At 34.2% G+C, this 21166-nt stretch overlaps 1 protein-coding gene across 9 annotated transcripts in view; it reads left to right on the top strand.

Annotated features, from left to right (window-relative positions):
* The window catches only part of CSNK1A1 (casein kinase 1 alpha 1), a 44300-nt gene that overhangs the window by 5325 nt on the left and 17809 nt on the right, over positions 1 to 21166 (top strand). For 6 of the 9 annotated variants that reach the window (XR_006725293.2, XM_010956093.3, XM_010956090.3 and 3 more), the window contains exons 3-5: positions 12871 to 12997; positions 16515 to 16613; positions 19012 to 19095. Coding sequence is in view for 7 of the 9 variants with exons in the window: in XM_010956093.3 (XP_010954395.1) it covers positions 12871 to 12997; positions 16515 to 16613; positions 19012 to 19095 (310 nt within the window). In the remaining 2 variants the exon portion in view is untranslated. The remainder of the gene's footprint in view (positions 1 to 12870; positions 12998 to 16514; positions 16614 to 19011; positions 19096 to 21166) is intronic. The other 3 variants (XR_006725294.2, XM_010956094.3, XM_010956096.3) reach the window with 1 other exon arrangement.

Genomic DNA, 21166 nt, shown 5'->3' with positions numbered 1-21166 from the left:
GTCAAGGTCAAATTATGTCTACTCACATACCCTACAGCTTTTTATCTGATACTGCAGAGCCATATTTTGCCTCCTTTACTTTTATGGCATTTGGTGTCATACAAAGAAACTGATCCTTGTAAGTAACCTATTGTTTGTATTATATTTAATTAGATGCTTATAATTCTTACTCTCCCTTTTGAATCCATGGGTTGCTGGGTGAGAACTTTTGTTGGACATTATTTGTGTTTAAAATTGAGTAAATACTTGTAAACCATTCTATATATAGTACATGGATTTTACTATCTTGGCATTGGTCATTTTTATAGCTAGGTCTTTTTGTTTCAGAGAATACTTAAGCTATACCTAAAGTCTCTTTTAGTAAGGCTTTCTTATGATAGGTCATACTTAGTAAAGAAATTTAATGTCAAGAGGTCTATACAAGAGAAAACTAGAATTTGAAGCAAATGTTATAAATTTAATTAAGCTTACTCTGTTATATTCTTAACATCAGCCCTTGAGTTTTAACAAATTTTCTTGAGTTAAATGAGTACCTTAATAGCTTTCATAATATAAATGAATACTTAGTTTAAATGATGCTTTTTGTCACTGTTTTTGTTTCCAGTACAATTTCTTTCAGGTGGCTCTTGGAATTGTGAATGACTAGAAACAACATTCTGAATGACTAGTACATTAACAGAGACTGATGCCTGTCTTAATGGGATTTTTTTTTATGAGATGTAATTTTCATACAGTAGAGTATATAGATCAATGTGCCATTGAATCAGTTTTGACAAATGGGTACACTGGCGTAACTCACACTCCCTATTGACATAAAAGAATGTTTGATTTTTTTTTTTTTTAGTGCTGCTAATCCTTGATAAGATACATTGTGTGACAGTATAGGTTTTATATATGTGTGTATAAAAGTTGATCTTTTGAATCATAGTTATATATTATTTTTCTTTGATGTTGATTTGGCTGTATGTAAGACTATAAGTTAGTACTGTTATCACCATGAACTATACTAGAACTTACCTAATAAAATGATCAGGTGAGAGTGGTGAATACTCAGTGGTGATTGTTATCTTTACCTTATTTTCTTTTTTTAGAATACTGCCTTTTCCTTGTCTGAAACTCATCGCTGGGGTATGTTGTTTAATGGGGACTTTGGAAATGCTGTAGGAAAAGGTTTAGCTGGACCCTACATTCTGATCTTGAATATAAAGGGAAATGAAAGAACATTATATTGAGAGTCAATTACAAGTTTTGTCAGTGATGTCATCTAGATTTGAACTTAGGCTGAATTCTATCAGGAATGTCAGCTTTGATTTCTTCTTTAATTTTTCAGTTTTGTTAGGTAGAATTACTACAGTTTGACTGCACATATAAAATATATTGCATATTAATACATATATACAATGTATTGCACATACTTTTTTAGTTTACATATATGTACTGATCATCATTTCTAAGAACAGTTTATAGCTTTAGCTTTTTAAACTTACATGATTATCAAAGTAATAAAGCCAACCACAGAAGAAGAATCAACAGAATACAGTAATCTAATCATAAAGGACAGTCAGAGGACAGTCAAATGTGCTTACACATATTCAGGAAATCAATCATGTAAGTTATAAATCATAAGTAGTTCGTTTGTGTCTTTTTTTTTTTTATGATTCCATGTGGCATTTTTCTTTCTCTTTCCGGCCCACTCCACTTAGAATGACGATGTCCAGATCCATCCATGTTGCTGCAAATGGCATTGTTTTATTTTTTAATGGCTGAGTAGTATTCCATTGTGTGTATTCCATTGTGTGTAGTATTCCATTCCATTTTTATATACACATACACATCTTCTTTATCCAGTCATTTGCTGTGTGAACATTGGGGTGTGTGTATCCTTCTGAATTATAGTTTTCTCCGGGTATGTGCCCTGGGATGGGATTGCTGGATCACATGATAAGTATTTTTAGTTTTTTAAGGAACCTCCATACTGTCCTCCATAGTGGTTGCACCAACCTACACTCCCATCAACAAGTGTAGGAGGATTCCCTTTTCTCCACACCCTCTCCAGCATTTATTGTTTGTAGACTTTAATGGTGGCCATTCTGGCTGGTGTGAGGTGATACCTCATTGTAGTTTTGATCTGCATTTCTCAGCTTTCATTTCTAAAAGGGATTTTGTAATACCAATTAGGTCTTAAAAGGTTTTTTTTAATGCATTATATAAATTGATGGGATCGGTAGAATAAAAGATACCTCTTAACATTCTCTGATGCAATGACAATTTGTTTTAACTTCATTGTTGCCTTTTATTCATAACTTTGATATGTGCTTTGAAATAAGTGGGTAGTAGCTTGAATTTAGTGTAGCTAAACATTTTTTTTCCCATCTACGTGTACGAAAAAAAAGTCAACCACTATCCAGGCATTGCACATGGTCTCATTTAATCATTGCAACAACCCAGTGAGTTGGGGTTTCATATAAAGTGTAAAGTCACAATGTTAATTTGCCTAAAGTCATACAGCTAATGTGTTATTGGCATAGGTCTTAATGTCTCTTTCAACTGTATCAGTGGTTCTCAAACTTTGCTGCACATTGGATTCATGCAGAGAACTTTTAAAAAAAATTGACACCTGGCTCCTAATCTCAAAATTTTGATTTAATTGGTTTTGGAGGTGTGACTTAGATACCCTGAGTTATAAAATGTCCCTAGGTGATTCTGATGTGTAGCCAAGTTGAAGGACCATTGTATTGCACCATATTTCAGAGATTAATTATAGTTGTTCCCTGTCCATATCCACCGATCTCCATCTTTTCCTAGCACTACAACTTGATACGGCTGGATTCTTAACTTACTTACCACCTCATATGAATTAGGAGTTGCATTCAGGAAATCCTATACCAGGAAACTTGGTATTGATTGGGATACTGTAATCCCATACAATCAAATGCTTTGATTTCTGAAAAGTATCTAAAACCAGTACGTGAAATCATTTTCCTGTTCATGTCTTATCTGCAGTCCTGCGAGAAAGCCTTCTAGAAACTCTTTGAGGGAAAGAACCTCCTCATGCTGATAGAAATGTATTTCATGTTTCTTAGCAAAGTGCTGGGTAAAAAGGTGCTAAGTATTCATAATAAGGAAATTCTGCTCATATTTTCTCTGTGTATTTACTTTTTCAAAGGAACCCTGTGGAAAGTTAAGGCACCTGCACATTTATAGAATTTTAGGAGTGCATGGTGCATGCATAGTTCCTTAGTTCTAATGGATATACTTATCTCTGTAGTACTTAAGTGTTTCTGAAGTGAACTCAGCTGAACTGAATAGCTGGGAGCCAATTTACAAATGGAAATATGGCTGAATCAATTCATTTAGCTTTGAACTCTGATGTAAAGATACTACCGTATCATAAAATACTAACGTCCATTAATTTCACGGTAAAGCCTTGCTAATGTGGACATTTGTTAGCTTAAGTATTTATTAGCATCTCAGTAGTGAATTGGCCTTTTGAAATTTCTTTTGGTTCAAAGTTGCAGTTTTTGTACTGCAGAATTTTTTTTTAAGGGAGACAAGATGGTGACACTGACTAAGCATACATAGCATATATCATATGTTTCATTTGTGCCTTCATTAAGTGTACAGTGGAGAGGTTTGCAAATTAATTTTTTTAATTGAGGCTGTTCTGTATTTCAGCTCATATGGAAGCTCCTCTGAGTAGTTATATTTCCCTGCACTGCCAGACTATTCTGTCCTTAAGGTGGCTTCTATGGAAAGGGGAGTGTGAGACCTGATTTAAAGCTACTTTGTTTATTGGGAAGTAGCATGAAGTTTTTTTTTGTTCGTTTTTTTTAACATTTTTTTATTGATTTATAATCATTTTACAATATTGTGTCAATGAAGCTTTTTTTTAACAGTATCTTTCATTTTTTAATTTTTCTTTGCAGCTTAAGAAACATTACCTTCTTCAGTATCATGAAGTTTTTGTAAATTTTATTCTCAGTTCCAAATTTTCCAAATCTTTAAGACATACTACATGTGTCTAATATACTGTCTTTGGTAACAGTAAAATGAAACCCTTCTTAACCAGGCTGAATTTTATACCTTTATGTAAATACCATTCTTCCCTTTTTCATTCCTTTACTGTGCTGTTCACTACATATTCAGGTTAGGTTGTTTTGCTTTTGACTCTTCTCATTTGATTGGCATTTTTACAGTGAGCTCCACTTACTGAAATCCCAGAGTTCCAGTTTTCGAACCTCTGTAATGCTAATACTTTGTATCCTTCTTTAAAAAGGGAGTGTGATGTTAGCTTCTTTAAAAATTAAAGCTCTGTTTTTGGAGAATGTCTTGGTGAATTTAACATACTTTACAGTACCTGTGTAGTACTTTCTAGAGCATAAGCAAACATTTCATTCAGTCAAATATATGTATTTGAGTGCCTGCCTACTATATACCATGCGGTTTTAGATACTGCACACCTTTCAGTGAATAGACAAAAATTTTGTGAGACTTAACATTCTTTTTTGAGCTTATACCGTATATCTGACATATAGTTGCGAATTTGTCTCTTGCTGACAGTTAGGAGCAAAGATGCCTAAATCTCAAACTGTGTGAGGATGTGAACATTTCCTTAATATCGTTGGGATAGTATACTGAGTTTGAGCCCCAAACAGCATTCTGAGCCATCCAGAGATTGCCTTGATTGGACAGGTCAGCAGGGACCCAATTAGGTCTCCCTTTGAATCTTCCTTAGTTAGCATTTCTCAAACATCAACCATGCATAATAATTACCTAAAGAGCTTGTTAAAAATGTAGGTTTACCACCTCATCCCCAGATTTGTTTGACAGGTTCTGGAACGGGGCCCAAGAGTCTGTATTTTTAACACATACCTCAGATGATTTCTGCTAAAGAAAGACCAGAGAACAACGCTTTGAGAAGTACTGTGCTGAGGTTTTGACACTCCATTGTATTGAGCGGTAGGGGTAGTTAGCAATTATTTTGCTGAGAAGGCTTTGACTATTGTAGGAAATGGCTATTGTCTTTATTGTTGTCATTTCATAATTGTTGGGCAACTGCTTTTTGTGGTGAAAGTAATCCTTGTATTTGTGTAATGCTTTTCAGTTCACAGAAGTACTCTTACAATCCCATGATTATTACAGTACCTCTTGATATGTAGATAAGTTTCGTTAAGAATGTTTGACCAGTGAGCAAAAATAGCTTTTACAGAGCCAGAGAACAAGAAAATGGCAAAGCCAGAGCTAGAACCTGTGTTTTTGGCTGCTGGCTCAGTATTCTTTGCACTGTATTAGATATACTGTGAGTTTAGCCAGCTTCCCATTCTTAAGCCCAACTACTGGTTTAGTGGGCCACTTCTTAAGTGTCCAGTCACTGAAGGGCTTAAATTTTTAAGTATATATAGCATGATTCTGTGTTATTAGTTCAGGTTTGCCTAGAATTTAAACTTATGGATAGATATTCGTGTGTATATTCGTTGCTTTTTTTTCTTTAAAATCAGACCTTTCCTTTCTAGAAGCTTATATTGCCTCTTCTACATTCCCTTTCCTATGTCTTACGGAACATTTTAAGCCCAGACCTTGTGTTCTTTCTTCTATTACCTCTGCTTTGTTTTGAGGGTGTGTGTGGTTTTTTGTTTGCTTGCTTGTTTGTATGTTTTGGGTAGGGGGAGGTAACTAGGCTTGTTTACTTGCTTATGTATATATGTATGTATGTATTTAGTGGAGGTACTGGAGATTGAACCCAGGACTTCTTGCATACTAAGCACACATTCTACCATTGAGCTATAGGCTACCCCCCCACTTCTATTTTTAAAAGGTTATATCAGACTTTGGAATCATTCTGTTTTCTCGTTGTGTTCATTTGCTAAAGTAGAGAAATTTGAGTTAATTTTTAAAAACCTAGAATCGATCTATTTTAAATGTTTTGCTAAGCAAATTAGTTAATGTAGAGTGGGGCGGGAGGAAATGTTCCATCCAACCAAAATTATTTGTTCCGTTATATCTGTAATATAAGTGATCACTGTAGTGTAGAAATTACCCTGGAGGAAACGGTTTGGTCTCTGAATAGTGTACTAAGGGATAGTTCGATTTCCATTATTTTCTTGGTCTAACATTTTAATGTATGTTTTCCCACATTTTCTCTTCTTACGGAATAGAGGTAAGTTGCTTTAGCCTTGAGAATTTGAAGTTTAAATTAGGAAGTGAGAAAAGGGATGGGTTTGATACTAAGTAGAGTAAATAGTTGTAGCTTTGGACATGTTGAGTTTAAGGTGACAGTGTATCCCAAGTTTAGTTCTTGTATAGTTAAACCTAGGCCAGGGAATTAGGATTGGGGATAGATATGAGTAAGAATCAGCATAGAAGTGATATTGGAGAAAGTAAATTGAGAAGTGAGAACTGAAACCCTTGGTGGAAGTTCAAAGTTAATCAAGGCAGGAGGAGAGTTGGGATAATGGGCTGTGGAGTGTGCTGGGCATGTGCTCTACCACTGAGATATACCCTCCACCCAGTCTTATTCAATTTTAAATTACTTACGTGCTTGTTAATTCCCTCCCCAGGAGGGTAAAATTGTAAGGGTGGGAAAAGCAGCCAGTTTTAAAAGATTTGAACAGTTCTGGGAAAGTCAATGAAGTAAAAGATTGAATTAGTATCTAAAATTTCTTGAAATCATCACATTATCAGAATTATTACTCTGATCACCATACCCATAGCTAAAACTATGGTTCTTTTCTTAGTTACTTCATGTCTAAATCAGTATGGAGAAATGGGTCCATTTGGTATTTGTGTTTCTGGTTTTAATTGCTTGTATTCTATAGAAAACATATACTGTCTACTAAACCTAATTTTCCAGTTCTCTGAAGTAGCCAAATAGCAGGATTACCTAGCAAAAATGATCCGATCCCAAACCATTTCAAAGGTATTTCTGCAAGTTGTAAACCAAAAGGATTATGAATAAAAATTTTGTGTTACTGACCTTATAAAATCTGAATGTATTTTAAATGTGAAATAAGAGAAGGAAATAGATTGATGCTCTTAAGTTTTTGATGGCAAGAGAAAGGATGTTAAGATCATGAAATTCTAGGTGTCTCTATTCAGAGTACAATGAAGGCTACAAATGTCAGCAAATATGGGCAGGGAAGCTTGAGGAGAAAAAGAGTTACACAGCCATCTCATATACCAAAAATAAATCAAAAATCAGGTGACCCACATTTAGTCTGGTGTCTAGTTCTTCAGAAGAGCTGAAGAGTTACCATGAATCAGAACATAGTCAAACCTGTACATTACAGTCCTGTTTTCATGATGAATGCAGTTAATAAGATGGAGCTTAATAAGTATTAACAATTTTAGGTTGAAGGGGTTATAGTGTCTTAAGACTCAAATTCACAGGTGGCCTGCAGCTTCCAGAAGTAATCAACAAGTGAATGCAGTACCAGGAGGACTGGTGACTTTTGAGACTCAGGAATTTAAATTGAGACTCAAGGGATTGTGTTGTGGTTGAAGGTAGCCTACTTTTGGAATCTGGTGATTTAGGAGGACAGGGGGAGTAAGAAGTGCCTTTCTTAACTGTTGTAAATGAATTGTTAACCCCAACACATACACCAAAAACAAAAAAAGGAAAAGAAGTCAACATGGCATGATTACAATAAGAAGCAGGAAAGGAAGAGGGTTTAGGAAAAGATAAACAAGAATTGCCTGTTGGTTGGTAATTTTTTTTGGCCCATAGAAATTTGGATGCTTTTGAAGGATGGAAAGAGAGCTATCTATAATTTTAAGAATATTGTGAAGGGCAAAATTATACTGTTAAGGATGATACACATAAATATTAATGTATAGGAACATTAAAAGGAATTTAGACAAAAAAGAGTAGGGTAGCTGGAACTGTTAGCAATGACAACCTAAAGGGGGAATTTGAGCTAGTTCTTAGGTTTAGCAAGATTGTACTAGACCAGGTCCTTAATTTCTACCCTCATTAAAAGGAACATAAAGGTTTGATGATGGTGAGTTGGCAAGAGATTAAGATACAGTGTTTTTGAGACTTTAGATGCTATGAAAACGGATATGTTATAGCACTGATTCAGTGTTTACATTTTAGTCATTTAGTAGGGACTCTTGACATTACTAACCTAAAGATGAAAAGGTAAATGTCATAGGAAAAGATATTTACCTCTTAAAACTATCGCTTTTAAAATTTTATAATTATTTGGTTTATTTGAATCGAAGGTGAGTAGATGCTTCCTGATGACCTTATACTTTCAGTGCGTGAAGTTTTTTGTATTCCTTGCTTTGTTTTCCTTGCCACATCAAGCATTCCCTAGCCTGTTAAAACCTCTGATACAGCTTTTTATTTTTTAATTCAGCAAATGTTACTGAGCATTTCCTGCATGTAAGGCATTATGCTGGGTGCTAGGAATATGGCATTGTGAATAAGACCAAAAAATGGCTATATTGTGTTAGGATTCTCCAGAGACACAGAACTGATGGATTATATATACAGGCAGACCTTGGATGTATTACAGGTTCAGTTCCAGATCACCACAGTAAAGCAAAGTTACACAAACTTTTTGGTTTCCCAGTGCATAAAGTTATGTTTACGCTATAGTGTAGTAAGTCCTAACCATAATTTGAGCTTTCAGCAAGTTGTGATCTTTTTGCAGTAGTGACATCAAACATAAAAATCACTGATCACAGACGACCGTAACAAATATAATAATAATGAAAAGGTTTGAAATATTGTGAGAATTACCAAAATGTGACAGACACAAAGTGAGCAAATACTATTGGAAAATGGTGCCAATACACTGTTGGACACAGCGTTGCCGCAAAACTTGAATATGTAAAACGTGATATCTGTAAAGAACAATAAATCAAGATCTGCTTATAGATATACAGGAAGACATTTATTATGAGGGATTGGCTCAGGTGATTATACAGGCTAAAAAGTCCCATGATCTGTGGTCTTGCAAGCTAGGGGCCCAGGAAAACCAGCAGTAGTTCTAATCCAAGCCTGAAAGCCTGAGAACCAGGGAAGCTAATGATTTAGGTCCTGGTTTGAGTCCTGATGTCTGAACAGGAGCATGGCTGTCCAAGGGAGGAGAAGATGGCTGTCTCAGCTCTAGCAGAGTACATTTTCTCTTCCTCTGTCTTTTTGTTCTATTCAGGACCCCAGCCCTGGCCCCACTTTGGGTGTGGGGTGATCTTTACTTAGTCTGTTACTGAAATGCTAATCACCTCTGGAGACTCCTTCACAGACACCCCAAAATAATGTTTTACCAGCTATTCCAGCATCCCATAGCCCAGTTAGAATGATGCATACAATTAACCTGTAGTCAATTCCCACTTACCTCATTTTTCTGAATTCTGTTAGCATCTTTCTTTGTCAGCACCAATAACTTGTACCAGTATCATCTTAGATGTATGCTTTTTGTGTGTGCCTTCATGTTTTAACTAGAATTTGTTTGGATATGGGTTTAGAGGAAAGGAAATGAGAGCAGAGAGATTTGCTTTGCCTTTTCTAGCATCTTCTTCAGACCTTAAGGTACCCTTTTTTTATGCTCTAAGTAATGATGGTTTTCTAAATTGCAGGCTCATTCTTCAGCCTACTTCCTTGATTGGCCAGGCAACACTAAGTCTAAAGGCATTGATTTGAAACAAAGGGAAATTGAGTCTCCTGCATTTCTTTTTCTTCTGTCCATTAAATTCCTTGATTCTTCTGTATGTTTTGAAACTGTTAGGAGGAATAGCTCCAAATCATGATCACTCCAAATCAAGAAAGCTCCAAGTCAAACCAGTTTTTTGTTTTTCCCCAATCTTTCAGGAATCTGAGCTACCTACAGTGCATACATTACTTTACCACAGGGTACTTAGTACCAACACATTGTTGCTCACATTAAAAAAATGTCTAAAGATAAAACCTAAGTTTCTAGGCTGAAGGCACCTCAAAGTGAAGAACAGAAGTGAAATTTTCGTGTTGCTATGTTTCAAATTAATCTGCAAACTTAAATGCTCTCAGAATCAGATTAGTACTTGCTCATTACCCAGGTTCTGTGAGGACTGAACATTAAGCTCTATCTTACCAGGTATAGAGTGAGAAATACCAAAGTAACTACTTGAATATTGTATTGTCAAGGGGTTAGATCTTGGGTCCAAGCAGTAGTCAGTGGCTATGGGAATTCCGTGAAATGGGAGAACACTGTAGGATAGGCTACTTAAGGAAGATTTCTTTGGCATTCAAAATTGAAATGGGGAGTTAGAAGCTCTCAGAGTAGAAGTGGAAAACATGGAAGTGAAGGTAGAACTGACTAAAAGTAGGATTTGGATAAGCAGCAGACTGTTCCTGGCTCCTAATCTGTGTGTAATAATATCTGGATGGAAAGCACAGATGGGGAGGGAATGAGGTGTTAGCTTTAGAGAAATAAAGCTATCTATTCCTTGAGATCAAAAGGAAGTATGAAAGATAGAAACACCTGTCACTTAGGTTTAAGGAGCTATAGTACCAATCTCTAAGCAAAAATCCTAATTATTTTAGAAATGGATAGTTGTTCCATAGAGGAAATGCCTTTGAAACATTTATGTTTTAGCAGTTTTTTTTTTAATGGACTGTTTATCTTTTTGACGTTGCAAATAGTGGGTATGTCTAAAACTCTTAAGTAAACAAATAAGGATAGAAGTGCCCATTAGCTTGACTTAGAGTATTCTGTTAAAGGTTTAATTTGCAGATGACTTCTCATAAAGTGCACTATGAAATTGTATAATTACATGGAGAAGTGTAAATTTGTGCCTTTTGTATTTCCGGTTTGTATTTGGACACGGGTGGTTGTAAATTTTACTTGTTTATTGTAGTTTTGTTACGCAGCCATTGATGCACATCTGCTTGTGTAGACATGGCTTGTAATCTTAAGAGAGTTGATTTATGCTTTCCCTTTTGCCTTTGACTTTTTGTGACTTCCTGTCATTGCCTTAGCTCTTTCTGGAGTTGGTGTTCTTGTATAGAATCTTTTTTCCTTTAAAACCTAGATAAATTAGATTTACATAAAAAATCCTCTCTAACGCTTACGATTGGACATTTAAAATGGCAAAGGCTGGTTCCTGCCAGCTTCCTAGCACAGATTTGCCTCTGCAGTTAAGTAAAGGAATACGAAAAAAAAGGAAGGAAAACAGTATAAACAGAGGAAAAAGGAAAGGAGAACGTAACCTTTTCACTTTGTTAATCACTTACCTTTTAAAATTATTATTTGTTATGTTTTATCCATCTTCACCCACCTACACACCCGCCCCACAAAAAACCCACCACCGTGAGCTTTTCTTTGAAGTAAATGTTTGAATGAATGTGAAGGGTATTGAATTCCTATATGGAAAATAAGGATAGAAAAGGGAAAATTAAAGCAGCTTGAACACAGTTTTAGGTGCAATAAGGACAGCCCAGCTCTACCATTGACAAATCTGTTGCTTTTCTTAGGCTAGTGGGGACAGTCTCTATAAGTTAAACAGAAACTCTTTACCTGTCAGGCTACCTTTTTTTTTAAATTTTTTTTTTTAACAAAGTCAGTGTGAGAATGAATACCTTTTTATGTGTTTGATGATAGTTACTCATGTGTCATGTTGGGAAATAGTCCTCTGGAACAGTTGAAGCAAAAATGTAGTAAGGAATGTGAACTTTTTAAGCCTAGTCCCTTTATGATCTTTACATAAGATTCCAGGGAGTATATTCGTTGTATCTGAATATGGGGCCATGCTTGCATTTTCTAGAAAAATATAATTATTAAGATATTAAACCCCTATTAGCTAGTTTCAGTCTTGGTTTTCTTTCATATCAACTAAAAACCTACATTACAGCAAAATTTTTAAAAAGGAGTAAAAAGCGGTAGACAGGTTCCCACTAGACCAATACTTATTAATGCTTTTGACACATATATTTTTTTTTAAGCCCTTTTCCCCTGTTTTGAAAATTTTTTAAATAAACTTTTCAAATGGTAAATCCTGGTATCAGTCTTAACTGGAGTTAACAAAAAAAATCATTCCAGTCTAACTGTAAAATACTCCCCCACACCTTTTTTTTGTTTTTGTTTGTTTGTTTCTGCTTTTTTTTAATATTTTAAATAATGGCCAGTTTTCTTTTCAAGCAGAATTCATAATCTAGATTAGTTTGAAATAAAAATAGTAGTGCTCATTTTTAGAAAATTACCCCTACCAGACTAAGGGGCATATAGAAACTTGAAATCATTTATTGCAGTGATTCCCAGTCCTTGGATTGAAGTCTCTGAAATTAGCAGTTGATATGCCTAAAGTTATTGGAGACAAGTGGTATGTTTATCTGCAGTAATGTAACATGGGATAATTAAAAGCATGATTCCTCCATAAAAAGCAGATGTCATCTTTGTGGTAATACTGTTCAGATTCTGTAATATGAAATTAAGCAAAAAACTTTATTAATATAACTTGGTAGGAAATGAAATAGTTATAATAAAAGATATCTCTGCTTTTTGAAATGTTTTGGAATGGCTATGTAATCTCCTTCATTTCTCCAGTTAGAAAGTAGACCAGATGAAATTAAGGAACTTGCCCAAAGTCACAGGCATCAGTGGCAGTTGGGTATAGAATTAACCTGCCCTGGTAAGAGGAGTGTTAAGTCTGCCACACAAGTCCTAACTTAATAGGACAATGAGGTCACTCTTTACCCTTATTTTGTGTTGGGCAATGTGGTCAGTTAGTGGGTTAGTGGGTTCATTGACTAAACAGAGGAAAACTTAACTTTAAGTAAAGCCTAACCAGAGAGGAAAAACAATCTTATTCTTACTTAAAAATTTTCAATATTTGGTGATACTGACTTTTTATAATGCCCTTCCTTTTCGTTTCCCCCTTTCATTTTGTTAGGTGGTATGGTCAGGAAAAAGACTACAATGTGCTAGTCATGGATCTTCTTGGACCCAGCCTCGAAGACCTCTTCAATTTCTGTTCAAGAAGGTTCACAATGAAAACTGTACTTATGTTAGCTGACCAGGTATGTGAAATTTTTATGAGAATAAAAATTGAGAAATACTATTGTTCACCACTATTTGACTATAATTTAAATGTATGTAAGCTAGACTATTATAATCTTGTGTGTCACTATTTAAGCATTATATCAGCAAAAAAAGATATAGATAATAAGATGTACTTATTCAAGTGTATTACTCTAATATTACTTGTAGATGTTTTCCTATGGGTATGGGAAAAAAATGGATTATACTGGTTTATTACTCACCTGTAGACTGGTAGTTTTTAAGGTGCTTCCATCAGACAGAGTGTATTTGTTTTAGTGTTGAATGTAGCAGTTTTCCTTGTAAAATTTTGAAGAAAGGATTTGGAGTGTATATATGTATCCATAAATATGTATGTTGAAATTTTGGTTAAATTAAACAAATTGAATGCTATGTATTATATGTGGAACCCTTATGAAAGGTGTATTTTTTGAGGAAAATAAGGTACTGAAATAACTTAAGGAAGAATTTTTGACCAAGTAGATGTTTCTTGCAATAAAGGATTCTTAGCCATTGGTAATATTTAAGCAGCACTGGGGAAATTTTAATGTCATGAATTAGATTCATGCTGGAGGTTTGATTAAATTATTTAAAGCCAGAGCTCAGATTTTTTTTTAATCTAAAGGAGATAAAGAAAATTAGTTTTAAAGAATTTTAAAATAGGGGAATGGGGTCAGTAACAAGCCTTGAGGAAACCTAATACAGTTAAAGATAATAGGTAAATGTCAAGGAATTTATAATTTTAAAATTTTGGTCACGATACCTTGAAGGTCAAGAAAATGTTGGAAGTGCTTCAAGTTAAACTAAATGTATTTATAAAAATGCTGTGGAAGAGAATGACATTATTAAAATTTAGATTGGATGTCATAATAAATTTAAGTGAGGTGATAAACAGAATTGGCATTTGAGATAGAGTTTTACAAAGTATGAATTCAAAGTATTAAAAAATAATAATAAAGTCAAGGGATTAGAAAGTAGTGCTTATTTTCTTAATCAGCAACTGTTATTGCCTAAGCTCAACGGAAAAACTCTTGAGTGGCTCAAGCAAATATTGGCAAATTACAGTGTTCTATTTGTGGCACGTTAAAAATTCAAACATTAAACAGTTAAAAAAACCTTTCAATATGTTTTAACTAACATGAGTGAATCTTAACGAAAGTTTATATTCTGTAGGTTCAGTAACATGCATTCATGCAGTGAGCATTTGTTTGGGGCCTGCCACTCTACTTGGGTACAAAGAAGAGTAAGAACTAGTATCTTCCCTCTAGGAGCGTAGAGTCTAGTGGAGAGAAATGGAAAGGTTCTGTCATAGAAGTTTATATTGGATATACTGGTATCATCAGAAAAAGAATGTAATTCAGGGAAGGGAGTTGCAAGAAAGCATTTGTTTTAAGGAAGTCACAGCTAAGTCTTGCTCTGTAGATGACAAACAACACTTGAAGTAGTCTGTAGTTTGTGCCATTAATTATCTTTTGCCTGACCTTAAACCAGTAAGTGAATAGTCATAGTGTAATGATAGAGTTTACTTAGCTAGGACAAATATATACATAAAGTGAGCCAAATGTGTTTTACTTCTTTAATATACAAGTTGCTGTTGTACCTAAAAGAGTGGTATTTGGACATTGTATAGTTCAAGCCACAGATCATGATTTGGCTTCAAAAGGCATTTGCCAAGGTGTAGAGGAGTAAGATTTAGAATCTATATATCCATGGTGATAAAAGCTCTGGAGTTTGAGATTTACAAATGTTAGCCACTATATATAAAAATAGATTTAAAAAAAAGTTCTGTATAGCACAGGGAACTATGTTAAATACCTTGTACTAACCTTTAATAAAAAAATATGAAAACATATATGTATGTATATGCATGACTGGGACATTGTGCTGTACACCAGAAATTGATACATTGTAGTTGACTGTACTTCAATTTTTTTAAATTAATAAATAAGTAAAATGGAATCCTGACATATACTACTGAGATGAGCAAGAACATATGGGTAGAAAGATAACGTTGGCAGCCTTTGGATATGAGAAACATCTTCAAATTCAGCTTGTAACTATTTTACAGAAAAGGGAGACATATTTGATAATTTGAAAATTAAAACTATTACAGAAGATGCCATAGTGAAGACACTTTTCACAATTTAAATCTATTTACATAATAAATGACTGATTAAAGACTGTCAATTATATGCAAAGAATTCTTTAAAATTGACAAGGACAAGCCAAAATAATAATGGACAAAGGCTGTAGATTGACAGTTCATAGAATAGTACTAAATCCAAATGGTCAGTAAAAATGAGTAATTACCAAATTGTTAGGAAAATTCAAGTGAGATCAATACCTGTCAAATTGGCAAGATTTAGAAAGAACTAAAATAACTTTGCTAGTAGGAAAAAAATACTGCCGCTGGGAAAGTGAGTTGCTATAGCCTATTCTGAAGGGCAGTCCTGTAGCACCCATCAAAATGAAAAAAACACGTACCCTTCAACCCAGTGACTCCCCATGTAATCTTACAGGATTCATAGCCCATAGAAATAAAAGCACTAGTAGATAAGGATATGTTGGAATATATTAATAACGTTATTGTTTACAATGGGAAAATAAGGCAAACATTGGGAGTACTGTGAGTTAGGGGATAATTGAAGAATACTTCCATCTATACCACAGAATATGTGTAGCCATTAAAAGCAATGCTAAAACCATACCATTTGACTTGGCAGATTCCAAGAAATTAAGAAAAGCTTGTTAGAATGGCATGTTTCCTTTTCATTTTTTTAATACGATTGTAGTATGAAGGAAAATCATGGGAGAGTCCAAAAAACATGCAGGAAGGAAACTCAGCTTGTATATGTCCTGTTGATATAAAAGTTACGTACTTACATTGTACGCTACCAACTTTCAGGAGTGTTTGAGATATGTAAAAACAAGGGAACAAGAATAAAGTGAGTAGAATACTTTTATATCAGTTTAAAGCAATAACAACAACTTACAGCTTATATAACAACTACTCTCAAATATATGTGAATTTGTACGTACATATATAAGAGCTTGGAAATAGATATGGCTAATACTAGGCTTTTTTAACACAGGTACCTCAGGGGGCGTAAGATTGGTTTTTACTTTATATAATATATTACAACTGAAACAATTTTAAATTTTACTGCTTTTGTGAATAAAAAATTACAAACATCAGTTCTTCCTATCAGGTTAGGTACTATCTTGTTTATAATCATTAATATGGAAAGAATAAGCCCAAAGAACATGGCAGGTTTATTCTTAGATCACCATCAATCTAGAGAGAAATGGAGAGCCTGGTTGCCCCTTCTGTTTAATTTTGTCTAGCACTATCTTTGTGAACTCTAAATAAAATTAATAAAATAACCTGTGATCTTGAAAAATAATTGACATGTTGAAATAGTTGAGAAGTAATGTTGCTTTCTTTCGTCTCTTAAGTCAAATCACTTACCTTGATTCTCTCTCCCCTCTTTTTTCCAGATGATCAGTAGAATTGAATATGTGCATACAAAGAATTTTATACACAGAGACATTAAACCAGATAACTTCCTAATGGGTATTGGGCGTCACTGTAATAAGGTTAGTCAAATGTTCTTTGCATGACAGCACAAAGAGTAAAAAAACTTGAAGAATTGCTTTGGTGAACTTTTCAGTCTTTATAAAGTCATAGTAAGTTGAATTTGCTATTGGTAGTTGCTTTAAAAGATTGTGCTAAAAGGATAATCTATTAACTTAGTAACTTGAAATACTCTATTAACTTAGTAACTTGAAATAAATTCTCTCCAACTTAACCAAGATTAGTTATCTATGTGGAAATATAAAATTCCAAGGGCTTTATAATGAAATGTAAATCATGTATATCATTTAACTATTCAAAAGTTGTATCTTTTTCATTCATTCAAATGGCAAAAAAAAAAACCCCATAAACTTTTCTTCCTGAATGCTAAAAATTAGATTTTAACCTTTGTCTCTGAAGTGTGGGTTTTTGTAATACATGTGCTTGTGCCAGTGTGGAAACCACTGACATATCTGTCACCATGGCGTTAACATTTGCTGACTGAGCATGGTTGATAATGAGAATTCTTCAGTCCTTGGATTTGTGTATTCAAAAGGATAATTTGGGGCGTGCTTCAAAAGTAGTTTACAGTTTTTACTTGGATGCCAAGTTGGGTGAGTTCTCCACCCCTCTTCTCCCCTTTTTAAGGAAAATAGAGACAAGTGAAATGAATATTCATACATTATTGAGGGGAGGTCCCAGAATGATTGAATTTATTGGGTCATTGGGTTTTAGCTAGTAACGTATGATTGCAGTTAGAAACTAATTATGTTGAAATTTTTTCTGCAATGATTAGTTTTACTGAGTGAATTGCTTTACCGATTTCAATGTTGAGCTCGGGCAGACAGGCAGCATTGGCAATGCACTAAGCATGTTGTGATCTGATGATCTGATAGAAATTTGTCAACTTCAGGACAACTTGGGGGCTTTTTGGGGGTTTTTGTGGTTTTTTTGTTTTGTTTTTGGAAGGACTATTCCCATGTGTTTTATTAAACCATTAGGGAATGTTTGGTGTTTTTAGGTCTAGCTATAAATGTTTACCTTTGTTTGCCTGTATGAATGCCAACTTGGAGCCATTACCATTAGAACTGGTGTTATTTGTTAATGTGTGAGACATTAATGTTGTTCTGACCAAGTTTTAGGAAATCTAAGGGTTTTTTTTGTTGTTGAAAGCTTAGCTTTAAATAATAAAAGGTGTTTAAATCTACATATAACCTTTCTTGCCATTCCCAAATTGCATCTTTTTGTTTTTAATACTATGTGGCTTCTCTTTTTGAAGCATCCAGGTTCTTAATTTTCATTGTATAACCTGGTAATTTAATTGAAAAAAAAATTACTGGTCTTAATTTTGGGGGGCACTTTTGTTAGTCTGACCCTAATATTTTGACCATTTCCCAAGCCCTTTTCCTTCCCATTTTCTTCCTGCTTAAGATCCATTATCCTCATGTGATCCGTGTTCTGCATGTTGACATTGCAGTACATGGTTTTTGTTTTAAATTTAATGATGGCCTAGATAATTCCTCTTTGCTCCCCCCTCCTTTAAAAATAGCTTATTAATCACATAGTTGTGTTAGAAGTCCAAATTGCTCAGTGATATGTAAACCTTTATAGAATCTTGTGTCCTCTTTTAGAGATAGTAAAGAATATTGTGAAGCTGCTTTGCTGCCATACAGATTCAGAGAGACCCAATGGTAAAAATGCAGTGTTTACCTAAGGTTCAGATTCTAAATGTTGTTCTTGAACATTTTGGATTAGTGTTTGTTTACGTAGTTGGTTTTTAGTGTTTTCTGTATTGTAGTTTAAAAAATGCCAATTGTATGAGACTGGATTCTTGGTAGCTCGTTCCAGTAGTTTTCTGTTTGTGGGAAAGAGTGGAGGGGATGCTTTTGAGGTTGATTTTTAAAGTCAAATTTCTTACTTGGAAAATTGTTCTGAATTTGATATTTAGGAGTAGTCACTCCAGTCTTAGTGAATTTACTCATCTCTTCCAGTAATCAGCCCTGCATGCTTATGAAAATAAATTTTAAGGTGACTAAATGCCTTCTACCTCTTCCTTACTGAAGATTTTTTCCCTTGTACAATATTTTTTGGGGGAAGGGCAGATTGTGGTACCAAAGATTACAGATCCAAATTCCCCATTTTTGATTAAAAAATTAAAGAGCCAAATGTCACCATTGCTATCCCTGTTTCAGGCAGTGACACAATATAGTGGCATTAAAAACCTGAGTAAAGAATTCAAATGTTCTTAAGCATGTGATTCTTATTTGGAAAACTGAGAAGCTACAGTGCTTGGTGGAAGAAGGATGGCATTTGGCTACCCTGTTCTTTCTCTAATGCCTCGGTGTTGCCTGTCTGCGCCGGCCATTGTTGCAATGTAAGCAATACTGTTTGATGCACTGCCACCCTCTATTGTCTGTTTAGTGTTTAGAATCTCCAGTGGGGAAGAGGAAAAGAAGCATGACTGTTAGTACTTCTCAGGACCCATCTTTCTCAGGATTAAACCAGGTCTGAAACTGTCTCCTATTCCAACCTCAATCCCAAATTCATGTGCTTTTCTTTTTATTGTTTTATTTTGATTATTTTTGTTTTGTTTTAATTCTGGAGAATGTAGATCTTACTCAAGCACCTCTTACGTTGGCATTATTCAGACATACTTGGCAAACATATAACATTACTAAGATGTTTCTTTGTGGCTTTTGCTTAAAGCTTCTAAAGTTTAGAGAAAACCTAAATGAAAACAGGGTTATGTTTAGATCTCTAACATCCACATGAAGAAATATGTTGGTGTAGTATTGAAATTCTGTACCTAATGGTAAACTTGAAGTAGACTGTTTAGTTTTTTAAAATGTATTTGGAGTTTCAGAACTTAATGCATGAAATTATATACATCTAAATTCAGTTGCATCAGTGCTGTGTGATGAATGTATTCTGCCTCAGCTATCTTCCCCTTCCCTAATGATCTTCAGGTAAGTGTAGATCAGATTTCAGATCTAGTGTTTCCAGAATTGATTTACCTCAATGTGAATTCTCTCACCTTCAACCAAGTGGCATAAGATGCTTAAAGAGCATTATATGTTCTGGAACTGGAATACATTGTATTCTAATATATATCTATCTAATAATGGTAATATAATTGAAGCACTTATCAATTCCCATTAGTAGCACATAAGATACATTAAACAGATGCATAACCTGATTCAGTGTTTAGGAGGCTAGATAAACATTTCAATAATTTTCTAATTTTTTTTAATGTAAGCAGAACTCTTCACATTTTATTTTAGTTTTATAGGAGTTACATAGCTTTATTACTGTATTAATTTTCAGATAAGGGAAAATAGCTTTAAAAAAAACACATTTAGGTTTGTAAATTTTGAAGCTCCTAAACAAAAGAATTTTTATCATTCAATGCAGTATATACTGAGAAAGAAGTATTGACATGAGTAATCAAAGATGCATTTGATGTGTGAGCATACTTTATAGTTCCTTAATTAAATCACATACATCATCTGGGTAATCATTTCATCCATTTCTATACTGCCCAGCATTATTTCAAGGACTACATTCTCCTGCTGCTAGAAAGGTTTCAGAAATTCAATTTTATTTTTATTCACAAATACCAACTGTGGTGCCTAGATCTTGGTTGGGCAGAGAGGTGTAGCATGGTGGGTAATTAGGTACATTGTAAAGCATCTGTACTGCCCTGTTTCTACTTATCCATACATTTGCACATTTTTACTTAAAATATAAGTATAACATAATCATTTAATAATTTCCATAAAATTGTGTTGAATTGGTCATACTCTTTACATATAGTTTATCTTGGTTATGAGAAAAAGTGACCTTGTGAATTTTTTGGAAGGACAGGGAAATGTGACCCCTGGTTAAGAGAAAAACTGCTTCAAATGCCAAAAACTAAAATTGGCAGCAATGTTTCTGAAGTGCACCTCTGCTAAGTAGAGTTATCTCAGTATAGCCAACGTTAACTCATTTCTACATGCCTTTGAAGAATATGCTGCATTCTTTAAAACAGGCACAAATTTTGCTTAGAACATGTAGTTAAAATTCATAGAAAAGCAATTTGACATACCAAAGAGATTAGACTTCTCTTTGCATCTGCAAACCTATAAAAATATATTGTTTTATTACTTATTGAATACTGACTTTTCCTTGTTTGGTTTTACCTTTGCATATTTGCAGCTGTTTGCTTATATCCTTGGTATTACCTGGTTTCATTGCACTTTCATTATATGTTTTTATTTATTTTAAATTCAAAACGTAAAGAGCTACTAAGGAAGCCTGATAGGTGCTAGAAGATAATGTACTATCATGAGATTTAAAATTTTTTTATTTTAAGTAGTTTTCCTTTTGGTTGTTTGCTCTTAAAATGGATACCTTTGTTTAGCAGTAGCATTACTTTTCCTGGCTTATTTTCAGTTTTTGTAAGGAAATTTAAAATTTGTTTGCTTTGTTGTTTTTTGCTTTGATATTAAAAATTGAGATACATAAGGAAAATAGTGTCTACATTTTTTATTTTCTTAATAAGTTAGATTTCTTCCTTTAGAGTTGTGTAAGAAAA

Source organism: Camelus bactrianus, chromosome 3 (genome assembly GCF_048773025.1).
Source record: "Camelus bactrianus isolate YW-2024 breed Bactrian camel chromosome 3, ASM4877302v1, whole genome shotgun sequence".
Classification (NCBI taxonomy): Eukaryota; Metazoa; Chordata; class Mammalia; order Artiodactyla; family Camelidae; genus Camelus; species Camelus bactrianus.
This window is presented reverse-complemented; position numbering and strand designations above follow the sequence as displayed.